A 23,253-nucleotide genomic window follows, 5' to 3' on the forward strand; every position below is an offset into this window, starting at 1 on the left:
CCTTTGGGAGGCCGAAAAAGGCCTCAAACCAGCCTCAAACCAGCTGTGAGGCGCAGTGCAGGTAAGCGGGCGGCAGGGATGGGTGGGTGGATGGGGATTACGTGCGCATGCGTAGGGGGCGTGGAGGGTGCTGGCACGCAAGTGCAAGCGTGGAAGCACGCACACAATTTTTGGCACAGGAGCCCAGAAAGGTTAGCCACCACTGGTCTAGGGAATAGGCATGACAAGGAATATTCATGCTGCAGAAGGAAGAGAGGGGCATGCAAACCTTAAGTTGCTTCCAGAGGTTTAACCATTCAGTAGTAGTCTAGCTGCTTTATTTTTTTATATCTCTATATCAGAGTGCCTGCCATCTGTTACAGGTAGTCTTCAACTTACAACAGTTCATTTAGTGACCGTTCTAGGTTACAATGGCGCTGAAAAAAGTGACTTATGACCATTTTTCACACTTACAACCACTGCAGCATCCCTGTGGCCACGTGATCAAAAGTCAGATGCTTACCAACGGGTTCATATTTATGATTGTTGCATTATCCCAGGGTCATGTAATCACTTTTTGCAACCTGACAAGCAAAGTCAATGGGGATTCACTTAACAATCTGGTTACTAACTTAATTGCAGTGATTCATTTAACAACTAAGGCAAGAAAAGTTGTAAAATGGGACAAAACTCACTTAACAAATGTCTCACTTTATAATATAAATTTTGGGATCAATTGCAGTGGAGGACTACCTGTACCATTAATCTGGTTGCTTTTATCCCAATAAAGCAGGAATGATCTCTTGGACAAAGGACTGGTTAGCAATTCAGTTGCTGTTGCCGGTAAAAAAACCAAAAACCTACGATTGTAAAGTAAATGCATAGTTTGCTGCAGGATAAACTGAAGAAATAAAGAGAGAATGAAAATCAAAGCAGTGATGCGTAGGGAGAGAGGCAGCTGACATCCCTGAAGGCTGTAAACACGATCAGCTGCTCCTTTCCCGAAATTCTGTAGCTCAACAGAACTGAACAAAATGCTCTGTGACTCTGACTGGATTTGGGACAGTGGAGAAGAGAAAGCGTGAAAACTGCCAGACAACAAAACACAGCATTATCCCTGAGACAGTGAAGCACACAGTTGGAAGGAAAAAAAAAACACCTTCTTCTCCTGCAGGGAAGATGCTTTGGAGCGAAAATACTAGAAATTTACTTTACACTACGAGGGAGGAGGACAATGATACCTCTCAACTGAACAAAGATACGCATGGGCTGATGGATGTCATAGCTATACAGTGCAAGATTTGAAGAGATTGTGCAGTCACCCTGAAATGCTGCAGTATCCATTCCTACGTTCAGGTCACTTAGTAGGGAGATCTTTTTCAATTTCAGTTTATCAAATATATTCCCCAAGCCCAGCACACATAGCAGCCCACCAACTTTTACATATGAACTACATATTCAGCAGAGCCTCCCAGAGCCTGTGGACCAGTAAAGGCTTTTCAGCCTTCCTTTTATCTCCAGCAATGCTGCTTGGCTTCAAGTGGGTGGCAGCAGGTGCCAATGTGAGGGAAGAATGCCAAAGATCCTTGTGGCTACAACTGTTGACATCTGATGATTTAACAGCTTTATTATTACTGTGGTTGCTTATGTATTTTTTCCCCTCTTTTCCCACCTTTCTGAAATACCTCGGTGTATACAAGTGCGCAGCACCTTGGTCTACATGGCAGTTTTCATGTATACTGATGTCAACATGAATTATGATTTTCATTTTTGTTGTTCCTCAGCTGAAACGAGCAAGGCCTGGCCTAAGAATGCAGCTGCACTAGTGCTATGGCTAAAACCAAATGAATTCTGGGGTATCACAAGCTATATAAATAATCACATCTATTAATAAGGCATTTTTGATTCACAGACCAAAGAATAAAAGCACAGCTGACATCACATTAGTTGATTACCCAATTCATGAGGAAGTTCATGGCAAAACACCGCTACGGATGTGCTGATTCCTCCAGTTAAGCCAGCACTGAAAGCAGCTCCTGGAGAGGAGAGGGGTAAGAGTAGAGGACCGAACAAAATAAAGTTTTAATTGGTTATCTTGACAAGGCTATTTTTAAACAAAACATCATTGATGATGAAGACAGCATTTTTGGCTGAGAGATTGTCAGGTTAACAACCGAAGGAATGGCTCAAATACTCATGTTTTCACTCCTAATTATTGAAATAGTTCATGGATCTATATGCTAGGGAAAAAAGAGAGAATCTGAGAGAACAGACTACTTTTTATAGTAGATCTTGAATATCATTAATTGGAGACCTGCCTGGTTATGTACCAGAAGTGAGCATAAAATGGGGGGGGAAAGTTTGGAACCTACGAAGCTCCAAAAATCATTTCAGACCCAAATCAGTTCAAGAAAACTGAACCTGGAAAACTTTGCTTCAGGCTTTGGATAACACAACTTATTGAGGTATGAGTCAGATTTGCCCTCCTTCTCAATCAGCAAATCTCAGTTGGGCATATTGCACTGCCGCTTCCCCCAAAGGGATTACATATTGGGGGGCCCAAGCAGGAAGATTACATCGCAAAATGCATTTATGAGCCCTTTTTGGAGTGAAGCAGTTACCGCATATACCCAGCGATATACCCAGGGATCTATAATATAACTCACAAAGAGAATGTGGCATTTCTTAGTATAATTGCATTCCTTCCCCCTTACCCATATAAACCTGCAAATAATTTGTGGCTGCAAAGAAAGAATGCCTTTGCTGCTTTGAAAAGGACTGAGGAAAGTGAAGAGCAGGCCTTTTGCTACTGAGGTGATGCATAATCTGCCAGGAGCAATTAGAGAAAAGGATAGAGTCTTATTTAACAACACTACTTCCTCTGATGAATCTTCTCTTGATTTTTTTTCTAAATCAGACACACACTATCCCATTTTTTTCTCCTCACCTCAAGTTTATTTGTTGCAAAAAGCACCTCATCCTATACCATCCCATCCCATCTCCAAACCTTTTGCTTTACTTACCAATGGCCAAGCCGTCACTAAAATTGTGGATCCCATCTCCCATTATTACCATCCAGGCAATATTAGCTATTCCGGTGTCCTTTAAATCTTTGCCTGAATGGCAATGTCCATGAGAGTGATGGGAATGTTTATGTGGCCAGAGATGGTTGTGCTTCCTTGCTATTATTTTAACATCTCGACGATGGCTCCCATATTCCGCATCTGAAAGATTGTTGCTCTGGGCATTATGAGAGATATCATTATGAGAGTGGAGCATCCGATTTTCCTCCTCAGTAGCTGACAGGAAAGCCTTTGGCAGAGAATCAAGGTGGCCGTCCAGATCTGTTAATTCAGTTTCATTAAGTCGATCATCAGATAGTACGGAATCATCTGCTCCTGAAGGGGATGAACCCAAGAAATATGTAAGTTAACAAGGGATGAATAGGATATATTAATTACGATAGCAGTGCTGTCAGTTCCTAAATTAACCATTCCAAATAATGCTAAATGGAGATATTTTGGGGAGCAGCATAGCCTTATTATTTGAAAGTAACATTGTCAATCATGATTACAACATAGAACAGGGGTCAGCAACCTGTGGCTCTAGAGCTGCATGTGGCTCTTTCACCTCTCTGCTGTGGCTCCGTTGCCGGTTGGCTCCACAATTGATAGGGCTTTTGATTAGGACAGGTAGAGGAAAAGGATGCCACGCTAGGAGACTCTATGGTAGGGGAACTGGACTTCTGGTCGGCACCAGAATTGAACGGAGGACTTCCAGTTAGGACCTTTGTGGCTCTTTGAGCGCTTAAAGTTGCTGACCCTTGACATAGAATATTGTTTAATCCACAGTTACAATACATTACTTGCTCCAACTATTATCTAGTACAGGAGTCCCCAAACCTCAGGCCATTATTCGGTAATGCAGAAGAGTTAACTAATCTGCTAATCCATATTAGCAACTGAGATAAGATACTGGGTTTGCACAAAGGCTGTAGTGATACTGACAGCCTGGTCATAAATGAGATACCTGCTAGTGGCTTGAGTTGAAGCCAGTCAGCATCAGGTCTGTTTAGCTTATGATCTGAAAGTTTCCTTCCAATAGGTGATTCCTCAACCTTTTGTTTCTTCTTACACCATTTCTGTTTTGTCTAAAAGAGACAAAAAAAAAACAACACCCAAGTTTTAGTGATTATTAACCTTGAAGGCAAAGGGAAAAGGCCCATTAGAACACCTTCCTGGAATAATACAAAGGAACACATTCCACTAAAGATCCTGAAATTGCTCAGCTTTAGAACCTTGTTGAAGCAAATTTAGGCAATTAGCAGAAACACGAATCCATCTCTTTTCAACAGAAAAATCTCATTAAGAACGTTGTTGTGCCACTTGCCAATTTCACTTGCCAGTATTCTATTATTCTGTTCAAATCTGTCATTAATCTATGCAATATCTTTTCGCTGACTCTTGCCAAATAGTGCAAAAATTTTCTGCAAAGGATACATTCACACCCTTAACCAGAGAAGAATTACTTCTGTACTTGGTGTGTGTGTGTATGTGTGTGTATCTCCATCCATCCATTGGCCTTTTCTTCTCCTAGGCTCCCAGCTAAAATAATTTTGGGAGGGGAGGACTAAATAACTAGAAAGTCTATCCATGGCTTTAACTGGCTGGGAGTAATGATGGGAGGCTGGTGTATAGATTTGCCTTTCGAACTCATGGATCTGCATGCACCAAAAGGGGGGAGCAGTGTCTCTTGACTTATCTGTATCTGCATAATCAAGTAACCTGTGTTTCTCACGATACAGAAATACTTTTCCAGACACACAAAGGGCTACCAATTTTTCTATTTTCAACAGGATATTGCTTTGGAGAAATAACTATAAAAGGCTAAAATAGGATTGTTATTTTTAAAGAAAAAATCTAATCCATCAACCTCTGAAATAATATGCAACAAATTTAGTCTCTCCCCAACATGCTTCAGTAAGTTTTGCACACCAAATATTTCAGATCCATCAGGGATAATAAAATGTGTAAGTTATAAAACATATGTTTTATGTCAATATTTGTATCCGTATATTGGTTTCGTTTGTAATGAAATGTGGTATTTTACACATTGTATATATTTTTCTTTTTAATCTTTAATAAAGTTTATTTTATTTTTAAAAAATGTGTAAGTTTGAGATTCCAAACATTTCAGATCCATTAGGGACAGTAAAATGTGGTCACATAGTAAAGTTTGCTCAGTTTGTAGTTAAGCTGTCAAGGAAAGAGCATCTTAAGCCACATGTCTCTTTTCCAAAATCACACTGTTCCAGAGGATAGTGTGTGAAGCAAAGCAGTCTTTGCTTAACAGTGGGACCTGGGACTACCAACTCCATTGCTAGCAGCAACATCAAATAATTACACAAATCTATGAAGTCCCAGTTGCCATTGTTAGGTGAAACCCACATGGTCACAATGTCCTGCAGTCACATGATTGCCATTGGCGACTGCCTGTTCTCTTCTCCATTGACTTTGCTTGTTGATATAGCAATAGCACTTAGACCAGGAGTCTCAAACTCAAGGCCCGTGGGCTGTACCAACTGGGCTACTCTGGAAACAATGAAGGACTGGCCTGCAGTGCCCCTGCCAGCAATTAAGCTTGGGAGGGCCGCGTGTGGCCTTCCCGAGCTCCATTTTTAGCTGTGACAGCCTTCTTCAGCCCTCCGCCAGTGAAAAAGGTGGTCAAGAGGGGTGCGTGTGGCCCTCCCGGGCTCTGTTTTCACTGGCAGAGGGCTACAGGAGGCTGTTGCAGATGAAAACAGAACCTGGGAGGACAATGGATCCCCCAACCCTGTCCAGGCCACCACAGGTGCCCCCGACACGAGTAATGTCAATCTGGCCATGTTGACCCAGCCTATCAAGGTCAAACACAACCCTGATGTGGCCCTCAACGAAATCAAGTTTGATACCCCTGACTTAATATACCACTTCATAATGCTTTACAGGCCTCTCCTAAGTGGTTTACAGAGTCAGCATATTGTCCTCAACAATCTGGATCCTCATTTTACCGACCTCAGAAGGTTGGAAGGCTGAGTCAACCTTGACCTGGTCAGTATTGAATTCCTGGCAGTGGGCAGAGTTAGCCTGCAATACTGCATTCTAACCACTGTGTCACAGCAATGAAAACTGGCAATAAAAGTCATAGTTGGTGACCATGTGATTTCTGGGTGCTGTGATGTCATCACTGCAGGCCGACTGCCAAGTGCCCAGATCATGATCATGAAACCGTGTGGACACTGCAATAGGTACAACTACAAGACTCTACTGTAAGTCCCCTTTGGTCATGTCATGTAACATTGAAGATTACATGTATAACCAGAAAAAAAACATGGGTGCCTTAATTGCTCTCAAGAAATATTATAGGGTTGTTCTTCTTTAGTGACCAGAACTGGGATCAGCAGTTAGATTATTAAGCAATGTGGTCGCTAAATTAAACCAGGACCTTTATTTATGATCTTACTTCACCTTTCCTTTGCTTTTATAGACATGCAATGTGAAGACTGGTCACAAGATCACTTTATCATCATTGTTGTAAATGAATTGTCAATAAATGAGGCAGTAACTAAACAAGGAGTACCTGTACTCTGAATCAGATTTTAGTGTTTGAATCCAGATCTCTGGCCAACTCTCCAATATATTATTATCTACTTTTGATGACCAAAGAAACTTGAGGGATGGAGATTTAATACAAAAATAAATTTAAGGGGTTCCTGTCGGATGATTGCAGTAAGAGCTAACTGACTATCTGAAATTATACTTGAGAACATATCTCTCCCTATCCGTTTTCTTTTCTGTGCAATCTTATTGTATCTTACAAAGTAGGATTTGTCAAAACACACCCTTTGTTTCTTATAGTGCTTGTACATTCGTATGCAGTGTTCAATAATGAACAAAAGGTAAATCCCTCCAAGGGCCACAAGTCCCTTTAGTACAGCATCATACTCTTCTAGGAAGTTCGGAACCGATTCTCCATGGTCGTGGGAATGGCCGTGCAGATGCTGGTGCTCATGTTGGTGTTCATGCTGGTGCCCATGGCCCTCATGGTGGCTGTGATTGTGGACCCCTTGGGACTAATGAACAGGAAAAGAAGATGTTATGCACAAAACATTTCCCAGCGGAAAACCAAATCCAAATGTGAAATGATGGAGCTTCTCAGCTACAAAATTCACACTAAGTGCCATTCTTATCCTTAAAAGCAAGCATGACAAAGATCAAATTGGTCTAATATTCCTATTCTCGACAATGTAGTTAGATGATTCCCTGACAGTTCAAAATGAGCTCATAAGCAAATACAAAATAGTTTTGGGCTATATATGACTATTCCAAATAATATATTGGATAAATTATTTTGTGATTCTACAAGTGTATTTTCTATTGTCAAGATTTTGAGACAGCAAGACAGAATTATTAATTCAACTGCTTATTAGTTCAACCTTAACTTTTTTCAAATGTAGGAAGCTCAAAACTGATTCTTTCTGACGGGCCTATATCCCTTATTTGTAGAATAGATATAACTGCTACCCAGGCCTTTTGTTCACATCTTTCCACTTTTGAAAAAGAAGTGAGATACATAAAACCCGACCTCTACTTACAGGCATTGTTGTCAGTCTATCTACCCATCTCTGCTTGAAACAGATGTTTCACAAATAAATGAAGGCCTAGAATAGAATGAGACTGAACGTACATGTGGTAGCAGATGAAGTAGTGCATCTCCGCTCATGGTTCCTACAGCAAGAGCAACCAGGAAGGTGAGGAGGAATTTGAAGCATCCCTGATTGATTATAGGAATCAAAATCACGCCTAGCAAAGACAACAAGCTAATAACTGTGATAGAAATGATGCCACAGATCCAAGCTGTCAAAAGAAGGAAAAATACAAATTAGAAAAATAATAAATCAATACATTATAAACCAAATACCAAAAGAAAACATTATTCCAAGGAAACCTGCTCAGCTAAAATATAACTATTTTATATTATATTTCAATAAAATACAAACCATTGTGACTTTATTATGTATTTTTCTAACAAATGCAGGCTATGTGATAGATTTATTTAGAAACATATAGTCTGTTAGATTAAATTATAATTTTATAATATTGAATAAATTTCATCTAAATGGGTTCATCAAACTGCATTTCCACACTGTGAAGTTAACAAGACAACCCAGATCACTGACTAGTGAATTAATGTTATTTTTCACTGTTTTTATTTACTGACCTCCTAAGAACTTTAGGGTTTCTAGTACTGTATTCGAATTTCCAAGCAAAGATACGTACAAGATGCCTTTTAGTGTAGCAAAAGTATAATCTGTGTTGTAAAATGTGTGAAATTCTAGTTATTAAATATGCCTCTTGTATTAATGACAATGCAACACTTTTGCTCGGTAGAATACCTTTTCCTTCCACGTTAGCTCTCTCCAGAAAAAGTATAAATACATGTATGAAATTCATCAAAATAGAATGCAATATAAGCATTGTTGCTGGAGAAAAGAAAGGAAAGGAAGACAGATCTCACAGAATTATTTAAGAAGCAGATATGGATCATACGGGGCTTCTACCAAATATTACATGCTTCAGTGTTCTTCCAGTGGAGAATGAATAAACACATTTGATCCTACATGTTATCAAAAATACATAAAAGAAAAAAGGCTTGACTTAGCCATGTCATTTGATTCCACCTAATGAGCAGTTCAAGTCTAAGTTTAGGCACTATTCTATATAATTATTTAATTTTTTAAAAATCCAACCTGTATTACTTTATAAGTAACTCAAGGTGGTTAATAAATCCAGTTCTCCTCTTATTTTCCTCACAACAACAACCCTGTGAGGTGGGTTGGAATGAGAGAAAGTGATTGGCCTAAAGTCACCCAGTTGCTTTTGTTTGACTTCAAAATTGCTTTCTTGTGCTGAAAAAAGAAAGTTGTCTCACAAAAGCTGAACAACGGGAGAGAGGAACATACTTAATATGTCTGAGGTGTAACATTCTACTTCTTGCTGCTCTGGCCTTTTTCTCCTAGAAAACCTGGGGAAACACTAGCCCTGGTCTTCTAAGGATTTACTTGTAAATTCATGAGTACAGCATCTTAATTTCATTAAATCCCCCAAGGCCAATTCTGCAGTTTTTGTTCCATAGTAACACAAACATGAAGTGTAGAATGTAAACAGCCTTATAAATCACCTATTGAATCAAAACTATTTATATCTAGCAAGTTTACATTTTCCCAAGATATATATATATATTGGGAAAAATAAACTGTTTGAAATGGAATGATGGAGTAAAAAAGGGAGAGAAGGATGGCGAGAGAAGATGTAAACACAGGGGCTGATGGAAAGAGGAGAAAGATGAAGCAGAAACCCTAATGAAGGGTGGAAAAAAGTTAGTTTCAGGAAAAACTGATTTGACACCTCTGCAAATGAGAACAGAAGGGATACTGAAGCATCGTGTTAGTGTAGATTTTCCAACTTGAAGCCTTTCAGGTATGTTGACTGACAGCTGCCATCATTCCTCATCAGTAAGACCAATGGTCATGCTGCCAGGAGATTTTGGGTCTGAAAGGTAAATGTGCTTCCAGGGCATCAGATGACCAGGGCCTTGTAATCTTGTTTTTAAACTAGCAGATCAGAACAATTTTTAAAACAATAATTAGGAGACTGGAGAAGTCTTTGTATCAAAGATCATCTATGTCCAGAAGAGAGAAACCAGACAGCTGCTTGATTAGAATGGACAAGTGCCACTCATATAAACTGAAGATAATTTGATTTGTGCTCAGAAACACTGCCTTTAAATACACTCCCTTTGGTCCTCCACCCCAAATTAGGTATCTTATGTTAGTGTTGCAGGTCTTTGAGATTATTTATTTATTGGTTCTTCATATTCTAGTTAGAAAAATGCTTATTTAAAAAAGGAAGCAGTTATCAATGGAAACTTTCTAATTAGCTTGGTTTAAAGACATACAAGCTGACAGGTTTTCTTGGTATTTTTTTAAGCATACACAAAGTCACTCTCAACATTTTAATTGACAGAAAATGCTTCACAACCTTTCCATAAACTCTACTGGCAATTAAATTAGGGTCAAGTCTGGTTAAAACAAGACCACCCAGAGAAAAGAATTATTTGCTAACAAATGCAGTGATTATTTAGTGTTATGAATTCTTGAATAAAGTTAGCAAGAGAGGAAATGATGCATCACTTCAAGAGATTTATATACAACATGTTATATTTTTTTAATGATGTTTCGGTCATTAAAAATAATTACCAGATCATTTTTGACAATAATTAATATATATCCACACATACTCATTTGGAGTTTTATTTCAGAAAATGCTAATAAACATCTGCAAAACTAATCAACACTCATTATTAACAACCCTGTTACTTTCAAAGGAAGGGCAATCCTCTCCAAGCTTTTTCTTTAGCTGCATTATTTGTGCCAGCTTTAAAAAACAGACATTATTCATCATTTGACAGTTTCATGGAAATCTATGAATATCTATGCAGAGAAAAGTCCACAAATAAAATGCCTCTTTAAAAAAGCACAAAGTGTTTTAACTTCCCCATTATATCAAGCAACTTATCTGTCATATTTCAAACATCCACTGTACATAAATGGCGCCTCCAGTGTCTTTCCCAGATTAATTTTATGTCTTCCTGGAGTGTCAAAAGATGTCAATTGTTCACGTCCTTTTCAGTATAAAATGGACAAACCAGACTGCAATTCTTACAACTTTGTCCTTGGCTTCTGTGGCTATCACTGAGTAGATGGAATTACCTCTTTTTTACACGTCTTCCTTATTCCACTGGGTTGAAATAATTGGATTGTCTTTGAGGAGAGAGCTTTCTACTGAACAGCATATGGGTGCAACCAACACCTTGTCCATTTTTTAAATTTTCTTAAGAATAATTGCCCTTGTAGCACATAAAGCTTCAAATATTTCGGGCCAGTGGGCATATTTGCAATGTTGAGAATATGACATATATGTGGCCAATCAGAAACCAGGCCCTTAAATGAAAGTAGAGGCTGCTCTCTGCCATCCCATCTAATCTCCCAGGACATTCATTCTCAACTCTGCTTATTTCTATCTTTATTTTTCTTTCCTGGATCAGTTCAACAGTTTCAAATGCAGCATTTGACTGCAACTCTTGATCAATTATCTTTTAGGAATGCCTCTGGGATATAAAATGGGGCTCAAAGCAATATTGGACACAAAAAATAAAGTTTCACTTTGCAGCATGGCAGATTTCCAATTAAATGTTTTCAGTTAGAATTTTTTAAAGTAATATAAAATAATATAAAATGGTCTTCAGCCTCAAAGTATCTGCCTGTTGTTATCTCAATTAAGAGGTGATAATCACAAAATTATTCTTTTAAGTGTTCAGTAGAGTGTGTGCTACAAGGGTTCATAGGATGTGATTTTTACCAGGTCCATACAAAACAAAATAAACATGCATTATATGGAGGAAATCTTATATGTATAGCAAAGCCACAGGCCATTCCCAAGTGGCTGCCTTAGGCAGACATTTAAATACAGGAATTTCATGTCTGCACCTTAGCAACAATAAATAAAACCCTCAGGTTTTGAGGTATGGTTGCTTCTGTACAGAAGGCTGTATTATAATTATATTTATTTATAATAGGGAATACTCTGAAAGAGTTTGCAAATAGGCAACAGTGGGTGTTCTAGGACCAACCACAATTTGGACAGCTCATGTTATAGGCACAACATTGCAAATATGCCCACTGGCCCGAAATGTTTTTCTTCTAAAGAAGAAAAATCACACGGGGAATTAATACTGCCCAGTTGCCTTGAAGATCAATATAAGCAAGAAAATGGGGTTCAACCAGTGAATACAATGATGCGAAGAATGACGACTCTAGGAACTCACAGTGGATCTCTCAAACAACTAACAAAGTAAGCTGCTTCTATTACTTGAACTGGCCTGATTGGCTATTTACATCCAATGAAATTACATTAGCTAATCTGAAAACCCCCAAATCTTTCAGTCCACTTTTTTTCTCACCTGACGCACCTGTTTTCTCCACATTCCCAAGAGACACATTGTTTCCTTTGTTCAAGTCTTCAAGATGCAGGTCTTCATAATGTTCAATACAAAGTCTCCTATCAATCTGATACAGCAATGCTGGGCACAGATAAATAAACAAGCTGGGAGAAATTGGAGAACTGGGGCGAAGACCATAATGGCTTAGCAGCTGTGTGACATTTAAGCACTGCAAACAAATTAGGAAGAAGACAATTAAGCGGGTCCCACTGTTAAAGGCATACATTAGCTACTCAAATCTCATAAAATTATAGTCTCTTCTGTAATTTGAATGGCTACCTAGCCCATGAACCATCATATATTGAAAGAGCTGGGAATATGAAATGTTGAGTAAACTATCTATTGTGTTTTCTGGAATGGAAACTGAGAAAATTCATTACGTCTACGGAGAATTTTAAAAGATTAAACCTAAATTCAGAAAATGTTTATGCACATTAAAATCTTTCCTGGGAACAGTAATGTAAACGGTATTTCATCATTGGCTGATTGAAGTGACATTTCATTTCAACCAGCCATGGATGATTAAATATTTGCTTTGTATTTTTTAAAAAGCATACAAGATTAAGAAGTCAACCAGTTCATCAAGAAAGAAAGTACAAAAATCTATTGGTCCTATAAATGAATAAAAAAAAATACCTTGGATTTATCCTGGGATAACCTAAATACCTTAAGTAGATAAGCATTTCTCCTCCTTTATTAAATATTAGTCATAATGCCCTACAAAGCAAGTACCGTGTTTGTCCGAAAATAAGACCCTGACTTATAATTTTGCCACCAAAAAAGGCACCAGGTCTTATTTTGGGGGATGTCATCCACTAACTAACCTCACTTTGCGCACGTCGCCCCTGGTCTCCTTTTCGCTATCAGAGGCCTTCAGGAACATCTTCTTCTGTGGCTGGCAAGACTTTCCTGAAGGCTTCTGCAGACGATAACAGAGCTCTGGATCAACCCAGAGCTTTGTTACCAGCTACAGAAGCCTTCAGGAAAACCTTGCCAGCCTTGCCTGTTGCAGAAGAAATGGGCCGGCAAGGGCAGGTGTCGGGATGTGCAAGGCCTGGCTACAACTGTCCAAAGGTAAGTAGTAGGGCAGCTCCACCCGCCCCATCCTAGCTTAATTTTTACCCATGCACTCTGGAGTGGGAGGGATCTTAGGGCTTTTTTGGGGGGGGGGGTAGGGCTTATATTGGGCACACGTGTAAAAATCAAGCTTACTTTCATGGTAGGTCGTATTTTCAGGGAAACTGGTTATCTACAGTATCTACCGGTATAGGTACTTAGCTATATAAATCCTTAGTTTTTTTCCCCACTTTTATTCAATTGTGTCCAATTCTCAGAGACTGGGCAAGTCCTTGCAGTTTTCTTGGCAAGGTTTTTCAGAAGTTGTTTGTCTTTGCCTGCTTCCTAGGATGGAGAAAGTTGGGTGGCCCAAGGTTACCCAACGGGCTTTGTGTACAAGACAGGATTAGAACTCCGTCTCCCGGTTTCTAGCTTGATGCCTTCACCCCCTACACCAAACTAGCTCTCTAGTTCTTTCTTAGTTATACACAATTTTATAGAATTGCAACTTCTAACATTTGTAAGTCAGCACAAAGCTGGCTCTGATGGGCAAAAGGTTGGGGAAGGCTTTTTCTGAAAGATTCATCATGGTTTTTTTTGGGCTCATACAGACCTCTTCAGAAGAATGTTCATCTTCATTATGGTTCTTGTGATTAGCATGCTTCCCCTCGCTCATCTGTTTATCAGGTGCCTCTCGCTTGCTGGTATGCCGATACCCATCCCCACTGGCAGGATTTGGATCCTGATGTCCATGAGTAGCTGAATGATCATTATTGTGTTCAGGAAAACGTGCATGTGAGAAAGACACATCGTGCACATGGTCATGTTTGTGGACATGATTATGTTCATATTGCTCATTTGAGTCATGATTGAGAGTAAAATCTTGCGCTGTAACTCTTGAAACTTCCCTGTTCTTCATTTTCCACCATTTCTTAGAGTGCTTACGTTTTCTTTCAGGCTGTTCCTGAGTAGTATTGGTTTCTGTGGAAGGCTCGTGACTTGGCTCCCCATGATCACTTGTATTAATGGAATCATTGTGAGACTGATGAGTATTGTTATGGTCCATGTGGCGATGTGCATGACGGCGGTGATGATGCTTGTGGTGTCTGTGATTATTAGGGTCATGAGCATGTCTACCATCAGGCTTCAAAGATGATTCTGTAACTTCTTTCACTGGATCACACTTCTGGCTCTTTGTGCCAGACTCTTCATCTGCAGTCTGATTTTCTGAGCTTGGGTGATTATGGGAATGAGGATGGTTGTGGGAATGAGAATGCTTTCCTTCTTGTGTATCTAGTACATCTAAGTAAGAAACATAATCGTGGCCAATGTCCTCATGATTTATTTCTACTATTTTAATTTCTCCAAGGCCAAGGCTCATCATCAATTTCTCCAGGCCACAAAACGATAACTTTCCATTCTCACCATAACGATTAAAGAGTTTTTCAATGTAGTATTTCTGTTTAACTTCAGCTTCCTTACTTGGTTCAGGATCGGTCCTTTCATTTTCCGAGATTTGACAGTCATTGTGGCTATGTTCACCTTCATGGCAATGGTGACATTGATGGAAGACAAATGTCAGCAAACAAATGAGGCAAAATTGTGTGTGCCTATGAACCTTCATTTCCGTTTTCTGCAAGAAAAATGGAGAAAAATGAAGAAAAATGAAAGCCCCATCTGTTAATTTCTTTTGGGATGGTGCTGAATTACCTGCAGCAATAAATGTAGTTTAATGTGATAGAAACTATAATTAATTAAAAAACACTTTTTAGAATGAACACGTGTGCACTATGTAAGGTGCTTATAGGGACCAGACCATGACATTTTAATCAAAAAAGATAAAAATAATCTTTACCAATAATTACGTTTTCCAAAGAGCTTATTTTTCTTATTAAAATGTCCATTCATGAGAAGACTGCCTTAAGACCTCCAGGAACACTATTATTAAAAAACTAGAATCTGTTTTTAAATAAATGAACACATTAAGAAACATGCCATCTTAAGTTGATAGTTTTGAAGAGAATGTCTTTTTCAAACATAACTTCCTTAAAACACAGAATTACAAATGGCAAGTCATTGATTTTGTTATATATTTAAAATTAGGTCCCATTAACCTCATAGGTGTCCTATTCTAGCAATGTAAGCTATAAAAGCTGACATCTGTACAAGCAAAAAAAGCTGAGGTAAATTTTAAACTGATGATTTACAGTGGATCTTGTAAAGCTGTGAGAGCAGGCTACTCAGAAAATTGCCAGCACTGGTGCTTTCTTCCCAAAAACCCCTTCATTCCTGAATTTATAGTAGTATTTTAAGGTCAGAGGTTTTTGTCATCTTGGGAACAGCTAGAATGACCTGAAAAATGAAGCCCTAAATAGCAAGAGGAATTGAATCAAAATAAAATAATTACTATTTCTTATTCAACCCTTCATCTGAGGACTCCTGAATAGTGCTAAAGCTGAATTGGGATCCTGCATGATAAAAATTTTCTGATATCAAGTGACTTTTTCACAGCCACACTATAAACTTGCAATTTTCAAAATGTCTTCTGAAATTGCATGTATGAGAAATTCTGCAAATGAAAAGACCATTTGCTTAACCAGCAATAGCTCAAGCAATCCATTTTATGTCATGATCATGTCTAACAAATCAATCCATCTTTTATGATCCAAGCGCCTTTGTTTCTGCTTACAAAAACTGATAAGTGGGGATATGTGAGCCCTCCAAGATAGACCAAACGTGGAAAACAAATGCATACAAGTTAATACTTTTATTTTGTTAGAGTAACAGAATCTTGCAAGTCCAAATGCACTTTCCCATTTCTTCAGTTTATCTTCTTAAGTATTAGATCATGTCTGAGATGACTTTTTAAATTTATGTTCTATTCCAGATTCAGTTTCTTTTATCTGATTGTTGTCTTTGTTGTGGCTGTGGCTCCTCTGTTCCTCAAGGTTATTTCTTCAGTTCATTAATGTAATATGAACAGTAAAATAATAGTAGAATATACAAAACATGCAGATCACAGAGCAAATCTCTAAGCTTACCTGATTATGATGCAAAATTACGGACTTAGTCTCTTGCAGTCACACAAGCGCCCATCATGCTAAATAAAACTGGATCTAACTATGTGTAGAATGGAATGAGTCCATGCCACAAATGTTTAAAAAAATCCAATGAGTGTCTCTGAAATAAATCTAAGGCAGATACATGCATTAAGTATAACATTTCATGGGTCATAAATGTTAGTTTCTTGTTCCTTCTGATGGCCTAAAAAAACCTTGACATCATAGGACAATCTAAATTATATGCCATATGTAAATCAGTCATGCAAGTACTTTTACAAAATTACATGAACTAGAAAGAAAGTATCCTGGGTTGCATAATATAGTTGGGAAAGATAAAAAATCATGTCTGGCCTACAGAAAAATGTAGGCTTCTGGCTTTTAAAAATAGATTGAAAACACAATATTTTTGACCAAGTGGCTTGGCAAAAGAAAGACAGTTTATCTCCTCTACTTTTGAGATGCTCATAGAGAAAAAGATACCAAGTTGACCGATAGAGAGATGAGAAATTCCATCCTTTCTCCACTAGACTTAGCATGGAGGTATTCTCAAAGTTTTAAGCGGAAGAAGGAAGTTTTGATGTGTATTTATTTAGGCTAAAATCAAACAGTAACATTAAAATGGATTAAGAACAGTTCTGTCAGGGCTGTTTAATGTCAATGGAATCTTACCTTGCATGGACTGAATTAGATAACAGTTCAAGCTTCTCCCTTCCAGGGGTCACCCTATGACTGAGGTAAAAGCTATTTCTAAATATGGTATAAGATAAATCTGGTCTGCCTTATCATCACTCTGGTCTGCCTTATCATACAGCACAGGATCAGCTATCAGGAATTCTGTACAAGTTATTCTCAGCAAAGGAAGGATATAGGAAGATAACTGTAAAGGAACAGGACAGATTCCTTTCCTTACAATCTCTCCTGTCCCAGGGCAAGTCTCTTATCTGAGAGTCACCTACTGCAACAAAAAGATTAAACAAGGCCAAAAGGAGAGCAATATCCGTGTAAGAGATTACTCTGAATGAACTAATGAAATAGAAAACTCAAAAATACCATGGCCCTGAGGTTGCCAATTTGAACTCTAATTTGAAATTTTGCCAATTGTTAAAAAAATAGAATTGCTTTGGAACTTATTAAATGTACCTGATGATCGCCAATCATAAGATGCTAAGCCAATAGAAGGGCCGGGATGGTGCAGTAGTTAGAATGCAGTATTACAGGCTAATTCTGCTGTCTGCCAGCAGTTCGATTCTCACCAGGCTCAAGCCTTCCATCCTTCCAAGGCTGGTAACGTGAGGACCCAGATTGTTGGGGGCAATATGCTGACTCTGCTTAGAAAGTGCTGTAAAGCACTATGAAATGGTATAGAAGTCTAAATGCTACTGCTATGCAAAGATTGTAATTTAAAAAAATAAAATAAAACATGGAAGCCAACAAATTGTAAGTGTTATAGAATAAAAACTTCTACCTAAGCAAGCCTATTTAAACAAAATAACCCTTTTTACATAAAAAAGAAAAAACAATTTAAAGAGAAATTGTTATGGTCTTAATATACAATTTTAATTAAATGTAAAGTTATCTTAATTTGTGAGCAGTCCAGAGAGAAAAACGTATAGAATATTAATCTAGAGAGAATAATAAAATACTGCTAGGAGGACTCTGAAATGTAAACACATTTTCTGGTCATATATTTCAACGCTCACCAACATACCAGCTGAATGAAGATTTTTTAGGGACTTATCTAGCTACATAGACATCCTTAAGATATACCATGATATATGCACCACCAAAAATAGTTTTAAAACAGATTTTGATGGCTTGGTCATCAAAACGATATATATTAATTTCCTTTATTGCATTTTTCTTGAAAATACTCTATTTATTGTGCAATAAATGTATTTTTTTCCCTATAGCATATACAAATTGTCCTCTTGTGAAGTCTAGTATAATCAATTCTAAAGCATAAACGAAAAGTAAAAGTCTTAAGCTTACTGCTTTACAGTTCTTGTTACCTTTAAGACTGAAGTGTCAAGAATGGAGGACCCAGTTCAATAAAATGCTGTAGTAATTTGTTCAGGACATGAAGCTCAGTATTTCTCTAAGTTGTAATCTATGGATGCTCTTTAGATCAGAAGCAGAAAATGTACTTTGGAGGGGGTGTGGGCATATACACATTGCACCTGATAACGCCTCCTTAAAGCAATGACATCATTTCCTGGGTAGTGTAGGATGCATGAAAGGGTGTACCTTTGTTAAGGAGAAGCCATAGGTGCAGCAAGGATGACCTTGTCTTCTCTGAAGCACCTTTCCTGTTTTGGATTCTAACAGCTGCACACTACTCTTGTAAGCCACCAGAAATTCAGCTCAAGCCATCACAGTGAAAACCTTTAAAATATTAGCCAAAAAAAGATAGGGCATCCAATTGCTAATCTTCAATATGGAAGTATGGTAGTCAACCTCAACTGTCAATTTTGAGGAAAATTTCACTGAAAAGTATGGCAAACCATCAGATACAATAATCATTGCCAATGTAAAGGCAATTAAAAAAAGAACTTGAGATTTGTTTGTCCTTCCCTTTAAAAAATTTTCCCATCCTTTTCCCCCCCCATCCTATCAAGGTTCTAACGTGATTTTGCATACTTAATAATTTGTTTTTTTATCAAGTAAAAAGCAATGTCAGAAATTAATTTAGGAACACCATTTTTTGATGAACGTGGCACCTTAAATTTCCCTTTGAATCCAAAATGTGAAACTCACTGATGAGTCAGCATGTAAAACTGATGGGAAAGCAGATACATTATCTATAATGATATTGCATGGTAATATTGTCTTCCACTAAATTATTCCAAATAGTCACAGAATTAATATATCTTGTAATATAAAACGTATTGCTTAAATATTTTCTTTCAAAATTGCAAGCTGTTGATTTATTTCAATCTCTAAGCTATGGGTCCAAAGGGCTCAGAAACTACTCTGAATACTCATATTTTTCTGTAGTCTTTATTTCAGCAGAAATTGTTTGTTGCTTAAAAAAAGAAAAGAAAATGACTCAAACTAAAATTTAATTAAAATTCTTTCACTGAAATCTGAATTTATACTATCAAATATGCAGGTCTGCATCTCACAAATACTTATCTAGCAGCCTTTTGTACACAGTGAAGATTTTTTTCCTAACTTAGGATAAATGCATTACAAAAAAAGGAATGTGGATTTTGGATTTATTCCTTTTAATGGGATGTGTGCATATGTGTGCGAGGGGCCAGGGTGCAGGAGTTCATCTTCTTTGTACAATATGTCAAAACTAAATTAAAATTTATAAGCAGTTTTTGATTTTGCACCAGAAAATTAACAGAAATGTTACCATGGTTTGCTGCTGAAGTCCTGAAGAGCGTGATTTCTCTGGAATGCATATGAATACATGTTGCCCATTTTTGAATTGGCTCTTCAAACAGCAGTATCGTCAGAATTTTCCCCCAGCCTATCCCTGGAAGCAATTCAATGCTTAAATCCTATTTTTTAAGGAGGAATATATGACCTCTGAGTGCTGTAATACTGTGTATTACAAATTTGATAACACCATTTACCATTAAGAAACCGAGTAGTTATCAATTAACCAAAATATAAAACTTCAGAAGAAAATGCGGCTCACAATGCTGCATCTCTGACATATCAAATTAAAATTTCCTATTAAGTGTTTTTGCTCAGTGTCCTTTCTCAGTTTAGAGAAAGTGCCTTCCTTGTTGTAAAAAATATATATTTAGTTTTGCAATTTGATCATGCATGCAGACATCACTTTTATATAATACAATTGTAGAGCACTAAGGATTTGTGGGCTACATTGATAGGTTTTTTTAAAAGCATATCACAGAGTTGAAATAAAGCATTTCCACAATCAATTTTTACTGTCCAGTCCTTATTTTTTTTTACCACAAACAGCCTCTTCAGATGGTGGAGGAAAAAGCGTTTGAACACTATGACAAAAAATATTTTGAAACAGTAATATCAGAAAAGTATCATTAGAAGTAAACTTTTACCATTCAAAAAGGCATGAGCTTTTTATATTACCCTTCCCCCCCAAAAACCCGTCTTCTTAAAGGGTCCGTAAGAAACGGCTAGTGCAGGGTGTCAGACTCAAGGCCCATGGGCCAAATCCGGCTGTGGGGTGCTTAGAACTGGCCCATAGGGCCGCTTCAAAAATAGCAAAGGACTGAACCACGGTGCCTCTGCCAGCGAAAATGAAGCTCAGGAGGGCAGCACACAAGCTCCATTTTCTCTGGCAGAGGGTTGCAGGAAGCCATTGCAGCTGAAAACGGAGATTGGGAGGATGTTTTCGCTGGCAGAGCGCCCCTGACAGGAGTGACATCAAGCTGGCCATGCTCACCTTGACCACGCCCACCCTGGCCCTCGAGGTCAACACAACCCTGATGTGGCCCTCAATGAAACTGACACCCACGGCCTAGTATATCTGGCTATCTTTCTCCTGCAGAATACCCTTTGAAGATCATAGGGAAGATTAGGAGAGGAAAACAAAAGATTTCTAGGATAACAGGTTTGCTTGTCACTTGCCAAACTGATATGACATCATATGATAACATATATCATGGCTTTATCTAGTTGCCAGTCAGATCGGTTTACTTATCAATGCATTTACGCATGCATTTCTGGTCAGATATAACAAAATAAGACACTGGATATAAATTACTGTTCTTTGTTTTTAAATCTAATTCCATATAATTTAGTAGTTCTTCATCATTAGTGGACAGCATATACATTTTAAATGTATCCACTCTGTTTTCTATAAACATATTTTAAAGTCTTTACTTAATTTCTGGATAACTTCATAATCAAAGTAAAAAAAAACATTGTTCAGTGGCTTACTGTAAGTGTGCATACCTATGGATAGATATATAAATGTTACAATATTCAAAGAAATTAGTTTTCAGTTTTCTGAATATATTTAACAGTGGTATTTCAAAATATAGTTTAGATAGAATATTGAGGTCACAGATGAGAACATAATATACAATTAAACAAATCAAAACTGCTTTTATTTTTCTCAATTTATAATTTAATGAAATATAAAATGAAGATTAGAATAGTTTAAACTGAATAGTTTAAACTTTCATAAAAATGGTACTGGCATATTTACTTGGAAAAGGGTATTTAACCTAAAAGTAACAGGCATGCTATAGACAATTAATGTTTTTAAGTGACTTAGCGCTGGCAAAGTAGTATTTTTTATTTCTATGCTGAAGAATTTAGTTATAACCCTCTTTTCCCTCAGAGTCAGTCTCCACCAGGGGCATGACAGAAGTACTGTACATTTAAGTATATACAGGATATATCCTTTACTTCGGGTTTGCTGAATATTTATGTCTTAATTCTTCTCAGAGTATAAAGCTATATATTAGCTTATTTACCTTGCTAACAGCATTTCTACACTTTAATATTTTGGACCAGTTTATATATTCATCGATGTATTTGGAGAAATCACTTGAGGTTTTACCTAAAGTAACCAAATATGAAGAGCAAGCTCACAGGATTTCAAATTTCTAACTTAAGAGGAGTTATTGCTTACTCTTGTAGATTATACCGTTTCCCCGAAAGCATGACCTACCCTGAAAGTAAGTTCTAGATTTTTACACATGTACCCAATATAAGCCCTACCCCTCAAATTAGCCCTAATTAGGATCCTGCCCACTCGAGTGGGTAAAAATTAAGCTAGGGTGGGGATGGAGCTGCCCTACTACTTACTTTTGGACAGTTGTAGTCAGGCCTCACACACCCTGGCACCTGACTTGCCGGCCCATTTCTTCTGCATCCAGCAAGGCTTTCCTGAAGGCCTCTGTAGCTGATAGCAAAGCTCCGGATCAATCATATATAGAGAAGAAACAGACATCCTGCGATCTCCAGAACTTAAAATTACATTTAATGTACTTACTAAGCTTTTGTCAGCCTCTGCTGACATCAGAGTATTAAGCTACTATTACAGAGATCTTTGCCTTTATGTATCATTAATCAATTTAGCCCTTGCATGCATAATAGGCCCTCTCAACTGCAATTCTAGCCGTTTGTGTGTTGATTTGTCTATGGCAAATCAACTTATGACTATAGTTGAGCCCACATTTTCTACTGCTGAGACATTTGTTAAGTGAGTTTTCTGGCCACAATTGTTAACATCATTACAGATGTTCAGTTAATAACATAGTGGTTAATGAGTGCCTTCCCCATTGACTTTTCTTGTCAGAAAGTTGCAAAAGCTTATCACATGACCACAAGACACCGCAACCACCATAACTAGGAGTCAGGTGCCAAGTGGCTCAATTTTGATCATGTGACTATGGGGATGCTGTAACAGTTGTAAATGAAAAAAAAACTGTCATAAATAATGTTTTCCAGTGTTGTAACTTTGAATGGTCACTAAATGAACCGTTGTAAGTTGAGGACCACCTTTATATAAATAAAATATTAATTTGATGAATTTTTGAAGGCAGAGGATTTTTTTGAGTTTTTACATGAATATCCAAGGAACCTAATCATATTAGGTGAGTATGTGCTTGTGCATGCTACTCACATTATTTGGTGTAAACTACTGTTTATAGGACACTACTGTTCAAGATATTGTTTAAAGCACAGCTTAGAAACTGCAGAAAAACCAGTTAATCAAAGGAAGTCATTTAAATTTAATGAATTTTACCTACTCAGTTTCATATGCAACAAATAGTTTTTTACCTTCTCTTTATATTTCAAGTATTAACATTCACCCAACCACTTCTATCTTATTAAACACTTCCAACAGACAAAACAAAGGAGAAGGCATTATTACCAATTCTCTAACCATAACTATCACCCAATTTTTATTTAAAATAATTGCAGCTAATGCTGAGAAATGCTTTTTAACTGTGTGGGACACAAAAGAAGGAAATAACTCTGAACTTGCCAATGGTTAGGAACCTCAGATTACAAACTTAATAACCAACATTGTACATAAGCCAAAAAGCAATTGTCCTGATTTATTTTCTTGTCTCAAGAGATTAATAGCTAAATTACCCTGTGTGCT

At 37.6% G+C, this 23,253-nt stretch overlaps 1 protein-coding gene across 8 annotated transcripts in view; it reads right to left on the bottom strand.

Moving 5' to 3' along the window:
- The window catches only part of SLC39A10 (solute carrier family 39 member 10), a 40,324-nt gene that overhangs the window by 4,897 nt on the left and 12,174 nt on the right, over positions 1-23,253 (bottom strand). For 2 of the 8 annotated variants that reach the window (XM_087949546.1, XM_087949542.1), the window contains exons 2-9: positions 21,948-22,044; positions 13,748-14,767; positions 12,049-12,247; positions 7,705-7,874; positions 6,860-7,090; positions 4,009-4,129; positions 3,003-3,377; positions 1,935-2,015 (exon numbers count right to left, since the gene is read on the bottom strand). In XM_087949546.1, the coding sequence (XP_087805672.1) occupies positions 1,935-2,015; positions 3,003-3,377; positions 4,009-4,129; positions 6,860-7,090; positions 7,705-7,874; positions 12,049-12,247; positions 13,748-14,758 (2,188 nt within the window). In that variant the 5' untranslated portion in view covers positions 14,759-14,767; positions 21,948-22,044. Of the gene's footprint in view, positions 1-1,934; positions 2,016-3,002; positions 3,378-4,008; positions 4,130-6,859; positions 7,091-7,704; positions 7,875-12,039; positions 12,248-13,747; positions 14,768-16,175; positions 17,612-21,947; positions 22,045-23,253 lie in introns of those variants that run through there. The other 6 variants (XM_087949543.1, XM_087949541.1, XM_026667982.2 and 3 more) reach the window with 4 other exon arrangements.

This window comes from Notechis scutatus, chromosome 1 (genome assembly GCF_049901735.1).
Source record: "Notechis scutatus isolate UNSWTSFEM ecotype Mainland chromosome 1, rNotScu1.2, whole genome shotgun sequence".
NCBI classification, from domain to species: domain Eukaryota; kingdom Metazoa; phylum Chordata; class Lepidosauria; order Squamata; family Elapidae; genus Notechis; species Notechis scutatus.